The sequence below is a fragment of the Polyodon spathula genome, chromosome 2 (genome assembly GCF_017654505.1).
Source record: "Polyodon spathula isolate WHYD16114869_AA chromosome 2, ASM1765450v1, whole genome shotgun sequence".
NCBI lineage: Eukaryota > Metazoa > Chordata > Actinopteri > Acipenseriformes > Polyodontidae > Polyodon > Polyodon spathula.
The window spans coordinates 81,558,354-81,569,199 of record NC_054535.1 but is presented as its reverse complement, the minus strand read 5'-3'; the positions used below and the strand labels follow the sequence as shown (position 1 = coordinate 81,569,199).

Below are 10,846 nucleotides of genomic sequence, written 5' to 3'. Positions count from 1 at the left end.
GTTGCTATGGAAACCTTTTTTTAAAATTGGTGCAATTAAGTAACTGAGAGCTTGTTTGAAGCCAAGACCAGGGTTGGAGACCCCTGGTTTAGAGTATGCCATGAAAGGCTAATATGTGTGTCACTGTGCTTACTCCAAAACAGGTTCAACTGCATTGTGTTTCATGCATTTTGGACCCACATTTTAAAGTGACAATAGGGCTGAAGCAATGCAAAATGTCTCATTCTAATTGGTGTTCATTTCTTTAGTTGTTAACATGCATACAGAACACATACCTTGTTCCATCATACATTCTATCATGTGTTAAGAAATTGTACAACATAAAATCTTGCTTCAGTCTTGGAATATGCATTTACAGTTCTCTTTATCCTCAGTTGGTATATACATTTAAGAATGTTAACAAAAATCACTTCACTTTAGAATTTTTTTAGATTTTGTATTTTTTTTTATCAAGCAGCTTTATAGTTTGAACCTGCAGTGTTTTGATGTCGCACTGCCCCTAGGCGAAATGACAAAACTCCAGTTCTCAGTTTGCCTGTCTTTCTTTACTGTTTCGTTTCCCAGGTAATTTTCTCTCTCATTATCACATTGTGTTACTAGCTGCAAAGAATGTCAGTAGGGAAAGCAACTGGTTGATTATTGAAAGAGAAAAGGTCTACTTTACTCTCCAGTTTAAATGCCCAACTAAACAGCAAGACACCTGAGAATAGGGCTTGTAAAGAGATTTAAACTAGTTCTACATAAAAATACTTTTACCAAAACATGTGTTTTCAAAATTGGACAGACCTACACAATGTGAAAGGACACAACATGTAAGATTTACAGAATTATTTTGTTACAAAAGTGATCCTTGGGCTGCCACTTTACAGCCGCTGATGGGAAACAAATCATCTGACATACTGTATTGTAATGAGAGGATGTGTATTCATCCCCTGCAATGATATTGTACTACCACATGAAGTACCCTTGCTCAGCTATTCCATGGCCATCTCTATTGTATTCTCTAGCGTCAAACCCAATGAACCATGGTTTAGATTACACTGTTCTATCAAGACTTTCACAGTTATAGGTATTATCGCAGCTCTTTACATTTTTACAGAACCATACATGCATCTCCAAAAAGAATTAAAAAAAAAGTCAATTTATTAATGTATGTAGTAGCACTCCCCCCCCCCCCCCCCCCCCCCCCCAGTCATAATTCTGGTGTTTTTTTAAAAGTAGGATCGAAAGAAACCACAGTTTCCAGGAGTAACGTTGAACAGTTATTATGGTTGCGGTTAAGGTGTTCTCCCTCCAGTTACTCCTTATTGTTTAATTTAATTAAAAGATTAAAGACCCTACTAGACCACTATTCCTTTACTGATCTCTACAAAGGAATGCCTGCTTGGCTTTAGCTGCTTGATGAATAACGTCACTCGCTGCCCGAGTTACGCCTTTTCCGGCTGTGTCAAAGGCGGCGGCAGGAAGAGAGTGCACTGTATGTTTAGCTGAGAAGAGAAAGAGGAATCCATAACGTAGAGTACTGTGGCACTCTTCGCTCAGCTGTTACAGGATAAAGTCTAAACAGTCAACAATAATAAGACAACCTGGAAGAAGCGGATATACCCCCGATATCGACGCAACATGGATTTTATATAATTCCGGAAAGATGTGACGAAATGAATCAAGAGAAAAACAAGAAACAGACCGACGGCATCATGTTGGTCAAAAAGATAATAATGAAAGACGGGAGCACGGTAAGTGCTTGTTGATAGATCAACACTTGCTAAAGCTGTCTAGTATTTTGTATTTGTTTGTTTCCGAAAAAGAACACCCCGTGCACTGTAGCACCAGTCGGGGGGGAGCAAGTCCAAGTTTCGATTTTACTCATCACTTTAAGTTTCAGGTTATTGAAACGGTGTTTCTGGCTGCCAAAAAAGGTAGGTCATTCTCGGAGTACTGCGGACACATTTCTAGATAGATACCCTTGCAGATAACTCTGTTAGTCAACATTCTGTCAAGTAGCATTTTTTAACGGACAATATGTAGTGTTTTGTTTGTATTGTCACCTTTTTTGTATACTGTGGCATTTAGTAGTATTGTTGTTAATACTATTATGTACCGTTTTTTGCAAATGGCATATTTTTATTACTGTGGTAAAGTTAGAAACATATTCCATACCGTTAACTTGTCGGCGTTATTCCAACTTCCAGTTTGTTTCCCTTTTGCAACATGACAGTCGTAGCAAGAAATAAAATTATTATTATTATATATAAATATGTCAAGGAAATTATGTAAGTAGGAACGTATAATGTTGGATTAGGCTACATACAGTAAGCTCAATGTGAATATTCACAGAATGCAGTGAACACCATAACCACGTTATGAAATCCCAGTCATTAGAACTACTTCCAGATAATATCTAAAGAGAATGCTTGCCATAGACAATTTCCTGTTGTATTTACTGTATCAGAAAAAGAACGTCACTTGTGCTGTTTAAACTGCTGCTATGGAAAACCAAAACTGTTCATGTATGCCTGACTTACACTAACTTTATACCAAAATGCAGCATGTTTGGCAAATGTGGGAACTAAAGCTAGGTTTTTCTTTAGTTTTCTACAAATACCTAAGCCATAGAGCACCACTTTGTTTTAAACAATGTTTTAGTGCAGTCATTCATGAACATTGTGTTATTAGTAGCAATGCATTGTGTTATTAGTAGCAATTATCACAGGTGTGTTCCCCCATTTACTTGGAAGATACATTGTCTGCATTAAGGTAGACATTGCAAATCAAGTCTGAACACATGAACTACGTCAGTTAAGTTGTAACATGCCCTGAATTCTATAAAATCTGAGCCTGCTGGATGGAATATCTTGAGCAGAACCTTTTGTAAATCTTTTTGGCAGCTATATTTGTTTCTGGTGCCTTGTGATAATTCAGGTGATGTAGATTATTTCTATTTATTTATTTCTTAATTTCTTAGCTGTCACCATTATTTAGGGCAACTTACATTATTACAAAATATCACATTACAAAGTATTGCATTATAAAATATCACTACAAGTTATCACATTATAAAATATCATAATAGATATCATAAGAGCAGATTTGAAAGTACAAAAAGATCAAATTTAACAGCAATATGAAGAATACAGTAAGGTATAAGTTAAAGCAAGTTTTACTAGGAGCAGTTATAACTTATAGTAAATATTTCCTTATATAAGTAAAGTCCAGTAAGATGTAAATGTGATAAATGGATGAAAATGATTTCCCAAGAGGAGCAAATACAAAAAAAAAAAAAAAAAAAATGGTTACGGTTACCTGTAAGTAAAGATAGTGTTATAGTTAGGAGCAGTAGCTGAATGCTGCAAAGTATGGAGCAGTTCAGTGTAGGTACAAGTTGATGCAAGAACTGGTACAACTGGGTGCCAATCGATAGTCTGGAGATAGGAGAGAGCAGATAGGTCAAGACAGCGATAGGCTAGTACAAGAGTTTTGAATTGGATGCGAGCAGCGATAGGGAGCCAGTGGAGAGAGTGGAGCAGCATGTAGCATGGGAGAAACGAGGAAGGGAAAAGACAAGGTGAGCAGCAGAGGTTTGGATGAGCTGGGGTGGACGGGTAGCAGAGGCAGGAAGGCCAGACAGGAGGGAGATGCAGTAGACGAGGCGGGACAGTATCAGGGCCTGAACTAGGAGATGTTTAGAGTAATCGGTGAGGAAGGGGTGAATTCTGCGTATGTTACCGATGAAGAAGCAACAGGAGCGAGCCAGTCGAGATATGCTGAGTGTCGGAGAGGGAGGGGGTCAAGGGTGATACCAGCGTTCTTGGTGAATGAGGTGGGAAAGGGAGTGGTGGATTCAAGTGGAATAGAGATAGAGAGAGCAGTGGTGGGTAAGGCTGAGGGGTGGAAGAAAAGGTCTGATTCGGAGAGGTTGATTTTGAAATGATGCAAGTGCATCCAGGAGGAGATTGCCGAGAGATAGAGATACAGGAGGAAATATCGGGAGTCAGAGGTGGGAAAGGAGAGGAAGATCTGGGCATCATCAGCATAGAAATGAAACGAGAAGCCATGGGAGGAGATCAGGGGACCCAGGGAGTAGGTGTAGAGAGAAAACAGGAAGGGTCCCTGGACTGAGCCTTGGGGGGCACCTGTTGAAAGAGAGCAAGAGCAGAGGTGCCAACTGCTACGGTTTTTGACCCTCTGCTACGGCCAAAGGTGCTAATACTACGTTTTTTCAGTGCCCTGAGTGCTCAAGTGGCATTACTGAGCATGTGATTTAGTTTAGTCAATGCGTCGAATCAGAAGAGGTGGGTTGAAGATCACAAGATACAGTACTTGCAGCTGCTGCATGTTTGATTCACTGCATTGATTCGAACTGCATGGATTATTGCACACCTCTGAACATCCAGCAACTTCCAAAAGACATGACCAAACACTAAAAAATTCAAGGATGAGTGCACAAGTTTTCCTTTATTAAGCAAAGTAAAATGTCAGAGTTGCATGCTTACTGTGAGTATTGTAGATGCGATTTGCTCTTGAAACATGGTGGAATAAACTATGTAAATGACCATGTAAAAACCATGAAACACGAAAGAAATGCAAGGGCAGCCCAAGATATATTAATAGGTTGATCGACCTGTTTGTTAGACCAGACAGCGAAACCGATGTTCTGAAAGCAGAGACCCTTGTCACCAATTTTATTTTAGAGCATAACTTGCCTATCACCGTTGCAGATCATGTAGGTCCACTGGTGAAAGCTGCCTTTCCTGACAGCAAAATAACATCTAGATATGGGTGTGCAAGAACAAAAACTACTGCTATCATTGAAACCTTAGCATCTGCTTCATCTGCCGATCTGGCCTCAGTCATGAAAACAAATGTTTTCGCACTGGCAACTGATGGCAGCAATGATACGGAGACACAGTTGTACCCTGTTATTGTTGTAAGGTATTTCAGTAATGATGAGGGGCAGAGTCGTGACCAAACTTCTTGCTTTACCATCATACAATGACATATCAGCAACAGGAGAAAACATCTTAGACTAAACATGTAACATACCATGGAAAAATTGCATAGCGTTTGGCGCAGACAATGCTTCTGTTATGATGGGTGCACACTGAGTAGCTTCCTACGTAAAGAAAGAGAATAACATGATTCACATTCAGGGCTTGCCATTTAATTCACATAGAAGCACAGTCAGCTTCAAAAATGTTGCCAGCAAAAATCGATGAGCTACTCATTGACATATATTGTCGCTTACACTAAAGTAGTAAACGCCAGAAACAGCTCAAACGATGCCAAGACCTTTGTGGTACGGCAACAAGGAAGATACTGAAACATATGAACACCAGATTTATGTATTAACTTATTCGATTTTTGACTTTTTAGCAAATTTAGTTTTATACCGTACTTAGTTTAAGCTAGAAACCATTCATATTAATAGAATTTAAATCATTGTTTTTAAAAACTGTATTTCATTCTTACACCAGCAACAGCAATTTATATTTAAGGTGGTTGAGTTTAGGCTCATGCCTTGATAGATTGTTGCAGCAATGACCCGCACTCATAACAAAGGTAGCTATCCCATACTTTTATACATCGGTTTTAAAACGACTCCCCCAACCCAGCTAGTTTCACTTTAGAATGTCGTTTTTCTTTTTTTTTTCCCCCTATTAGGACCAGGCAAGATAGTTCAGAAAGCCACATGTAGTGAGACACCGTCCACAGCTAAAAAAAAAAAAAAAATTCACCATGCAAGCAATTGTTGACATAACCTACCACAAGTAGTTGTAACTGTTTTTTGTATATGTTCTCTTATTTTAAAAAGGCATCTTGATTTCTTGAGCATAAATCCACACTAAAGATAAACCGTACTTATTGACTTTGTTTGTTATTGTTATTGATTGATTGATTAAGTTTGCTATTGATTGATTGGTATGCAGTTCTTTAAATGTACACTTATTTATACCTCTTTTTCAGAAATCGTCAGCCTCAAATATTTAAAATACTGAACATTAAAACTTATACTATGTGACCTTATGTGGACTACTTTAATTTAGGCTTAGTTATGATGTCAATAGAAATGTCCCTTGACACATGCAGTGTGAAACCCGAGTTTGTTGATTCATGTTTTGTATGTATTTGTTTCTAGTAGGTCAGTGCAAGGTAGTTCAGAACGCTACTAGGTGTAGTGAGACACCCAAAAAAATGCCAAGCAAGCAACCGTTTACAGTGGCAGAACCTACCAAAAGTAAATTTGTCAAAGCGTTTTAAAATATGTTGATTTGGTGTTTAGGTAAATTTGGAAATTGTTGTAGTTAATTGAATTAGGACATGTTTATGCCACTGATTATTATCTTTTTTTACTTTTTATCTGACCAATAAGTTCTTACGTTGATATACTTGTATCAAGACGTTTGACTTAAGTTATGCAAGACTGACCTTGTATTGATTGCTTTATTGGATTTTAGGCTCAGCTATGATGTCAAGTGAGGTGTCCACTGACACAGGCAGTGTGAAACCTAAGGCTGTTGAAAATTCTTCTGCAAGTGGCAAAGGTACCATCTGTTTACTAGAATACCTGTTGTTGCAAGATATAACAGTTAGGGATGTCACGGTATCAAATTGACGGTATGATAACCATCAAAAAATATACCTCAGTCATCGTCGTACTGCAGTATGTCATTTTTTTTATAATCTGTTTTTTAAATGGCTATTTAAAGAAATACACTCAAATCAAGTGCAAAGCAACAAAGTTATATAGTGCCCCTTTGGAACATTTCTAGTTATTATATTTTTTTCTTAAGGTTACTGTTTTTATATTGTAAACATTTTAAACTGCACGCACAATTATGCTGAGGTGGGAAGTAAATCGTAACGTGACAAACACTTACAGTGCAGACTATTTTGTATTATTTATAATGACTTTTCCCATTAGAAAGCGATTGATTCCTAAATACTACCTTTTAGTTCTTTGCAACCAAGTTTTCAGAATGAAGTCTACTGTTTGGTTTTCTGTCTCAGCAATTTGTTGTTCCTAGACTGTTATGTACATTTTATATATTAAATAAATGGGAGAAAAAAGAAATGTGGTAACCAGGTTATTCTGCCTTTTATTGCAACTGTGGTACCATTCAGTGAGTGAAAATTGTAAAGGGTACTTGAGCTGAAAACTCCTGACAGAAGGGGTACAGTTTCAAAAAATGATTGAAAAAGTTAAGAGAAGCAAAGTGTTACCTAGCAATAGCCAATCGAGTGTGTTTTAAGACATGCAGTGCCCGCCCACTGGTCTCGCAGCAGAATGCAAATTCATAATGGATTGCATGTTAACAGCAATGAACACAAAGAAGAAATGTGGGTGTGACAGTGTTGCACAGTTAAGTGGCATCTAGTCGACTTTTTTTCTTTCTGATATACAATTGTATTCATTTTTGAATACATAAAACCAAACTCCCTACAACACTATCAACTCGGAGACGGCAACATATTTACAATACCGTTTAAAATAAAAAAATAATACAAATGCCTGTAGCATCTTAGACTTTAGTTATATAGTAGTAAATGCAGTTTTTAATTATATGCACTGGTGTGTACTTACTGTGTTTCTCTTGACCGATAGATAGTAGCTACTTTTACTTCTTTGGTTTGGTAAATTATTAGGAAGGCAGTGATGAAAAATTACAGTGCCTTGTTCTTGTTGATATTTGAGTACTGGTGTTTCATTTACTGACAATCACGTTTGCTAGCAATCATTGTTTAGTAGGGCGGTTTATATTAAATATGACGTCACTTATTTAATAGCCTACTCAGATAATCTCATGCATGGCAGCTTTCAGAACTTGAGATGTCAGTGTTCAACATTAGTTAGTTCTAATGAACACAGTGGCTCACCGATGGATGAACAGTGAATAAAAAAAATGTACCCAATCATGGTATAGAAAAATAGTTGTGGTTTCAAGACCGTGGCGGTTTACCGTAAAACCGATATGCCGTGATATCCCTAATAACAGAAGCCTGTTACAAAGCAATACTGTAATGCACTACTTGGCAATTGCCAATATTCTAAGGGGGAAAAGTAACCCTCTAACTCATTCTTTGCAAAATTGTATTGGTTCATTTATTAATAAGTATAAATGTTTATAGTGCAAAGTGGTGTAAACCCACTAGATGCATTTGTTTTAGTGTAATTACCCTTGTTTTTTCAAGTTAGCATAGGGTTTGCATAAGATGGAAAATTAATATGTTATGGAAAAAAGAATATGTTTAAGAAAAATGTCCAGAGACTTAAGCGTAGCACATATTGCTGGCTTTACAGAAATAGGCCAGGGAGAGTTGTCAGCAAGAAGAGTGGTATAAGACCAAAAATAGCAGCAGCTAAGAAGCCAAACACCAGATTCAGTAGAATACAGCACAGCCAAGAGAACCCTCTTTTGATGCTGCCTTGCCTGTTTCTCCAAGCCTCCTTGCCATGTTTTGATGGGTTATTGATATTCTCAAACGAGAACTAGATTCCTTGCATTTAGTCCTTCTCAGCAATTTGATTAAGCCATCAGTAACCACTGGCAGCAGATTCGCATATGAGATGTAGAAGTTAGAGCAAACCAAAAGGACAGAGATGACATAGTAATTGGTGTGAAAACAAGGCAATATTTAGAGGAATCCAGGGAGAGTAGAAAATTAGGAAGGGATGAGACGAATGTCTTCTTTGATTCTGTCAGAAAATGCTATGCAGCGGCAAGTACTTATTGCCAGAAAATTGCCAGCGCATGATGAGGTTTTGAAACATTCAGTGGCTGACATTAGTCAGAGGACAAGTGCCAAATTTGCATCTGTGCTGTATTTTGTAAGAAGATTTGACCTGTTGTCATATGACAAATTAGATCAGTTGAAAAATGAGTTTACTGCATGATACAAGATTGGAAAGATCATATTTGCAGCTACAGGCCACACAGTAACGCTGATACAGAGCAGATATTCAATATTATGTGTAAATTGCACTCCGAATTCCGTCCAACATTATCCAGGAAAATTGTAGAAGCTCTGTGTTCAGAAGCTGAGACGCCTGACTAGTAATAAGAAATGCTTTGAAGCAACATACAGTAAGCCTGCACTGATGAAGCGCAAGAGTGCTACCTACACTAAGTTGCACATGTGAATAATCATGGCATGCTTAACGCCAATGAGAGACATTCCTTAGTAATCTATATGTCACAGTGGTGGCATGTAGAGGGTTTTTTTGTAAATCTGTAACTTATTTTAGAATACTATTTGAGATATAAGTACCACCACACTATGTCTATGCTGGTAGTTGCATCATTGTTAAATAAATTATATTTGACAAACCCTTTTTTATTTGGTTTTGTCCCTCCCCCTCCCCTGGCACTGTTGGTGCTAGGGTTTTCATTTTCAAATGTTGACATCTGCAAGAGGTGGAGGGTGAGCCATGGCAGGTCACCCGATACCTACACTTGGAGAGGTAGGAGGAGAACCAGGCAAGAGCAGTGCTGGATAGTCCCAGGTTAGCAAGGGAGGACAGGAGAATAGAGTGGTCAACTGTAGAAGGCAGCAGAGAGGTCGAGGAGAATTAGGACAGAGGAGGAGGCGGCGGCATGAGTAGAGAGTTTGTGACAAAGACAAGTGCAGTTTCAGTGGAGTGTGCTGGGTGAAAGCCAGACAGGAGGGGGTTAAGCAGGGAATGTGTTGACAGGAAAGCCAAGAGCTGGCGGTGTACCGCTCGCTCAAAGGTTTTAGAGAGGAACGGGAGGAGGTAGAGGACGGAAGTTCTGGAGGGATTAGGGGAGGGGTGTTTTTTTTTTTTTTTTTTTTTTTTTAATTAATTTTTAATTAATTTTTTTTTTTTTTTTTTAAGATGGGGGTGATGCAGGCTTGTTTGAAGGCAGAGGGGAAGCAGCCAGAGAGCAGAGAGGTCTTCAGGAGAAAATCTCTCTCTCTTCAGGGATCATATCATTTCACCAACAGTTAGCAGTGGCAATATACATGAAAACAAGTTGCTTGGTAAAGTAGACCAGGCAGGTGTTGCTTGTTTCTGCATTTGTTTAAAAAAAAAAAACAAAACAAAAAAAGCTTGTGACAAGCAATGGAGCAGATTTACTTAATATTCTAGTGATCAAATAACGTTGCTAATAATTTTACTAAACGTTCACTTGGTTTCATAAAACTGTTGTCCTTTGGTGTCCAACCACCAATGTTACTTTCCTGTATAGTGTATGTAATGTATCCCTATAACAACTTTTGTTGTGTTGACTGGGGCTATGAAAGCATTTTTTTAGGAATGCGTTTTTGGTGCATCAGTGCCAGTAACCTCTTCTGGCAGGATAAACAGCAATTAAGCCTGATCCGTGCAGGTCTGAAAATCACCAATAAACAGTTGGTTTCTGTCCACTTCTTTTTATCCCAGATAATTCTCAGAGATCCTTCAATTTTTATTTTACAGGACACTAGGACCTTCTGTAAGATTTCAAACTCAAGCGTTCTGTGTCCTTTTACTCCCATGCGAATTGACCATGTCAGTGTTCTGTTACAATTGATACAGCATTTCAGGGGTATTTGCCTCAAAGCAACGCCAGACTTTACAATAAACCATAATACATCATTAAAATTGGTACGATTTGCCCCGAGTTCTACAGTTCAGCAAAACACAACGATTGGGCAAAACCAAATTGGGGATGGGGGGGAAATACAAAACATAATTAGCGACTCTTAACCCTTTGCGGTCCTGTGTCGGACCAGGTCCGACATTACAATTTACTATGTAGCCAAGTTAAATCAGTACTGCACGTACGATCTAGCACTGCCACCTCGCTTCAAACAACCTGCTGTTTACTTTTTAAACAAAGTTAGA

At 38.3% G+C, this 10,846-nt stretch overlaps 1 protein-coding gene across 1 annotated transcript in view; it reads left to right on the top strand.

Annotated features, from left to right (window-relative positions):
• Window positions 1-1,450: 1,450 nt before the first annotated feature.
• LOC121301996 (hippocampus abundant transcript 1 protein-like) overlaps window positions 1,451-10,846 on the top strand; it is a 31,797-nt gene continuing 22,401 nt past the window's right edge. The window contains exon 1 of the mRNA XM_041231767.1: window positions 1,451-1,736. Coding sequence (XP_041087701.1) covers window positions 1,659-1,736 — 78 coding nt within the window. The 5' untranslated portion in view covers window positions 1,451-1,658. The remainder of the gene's footprint in view (window positions 1,737-10,846) is intronic.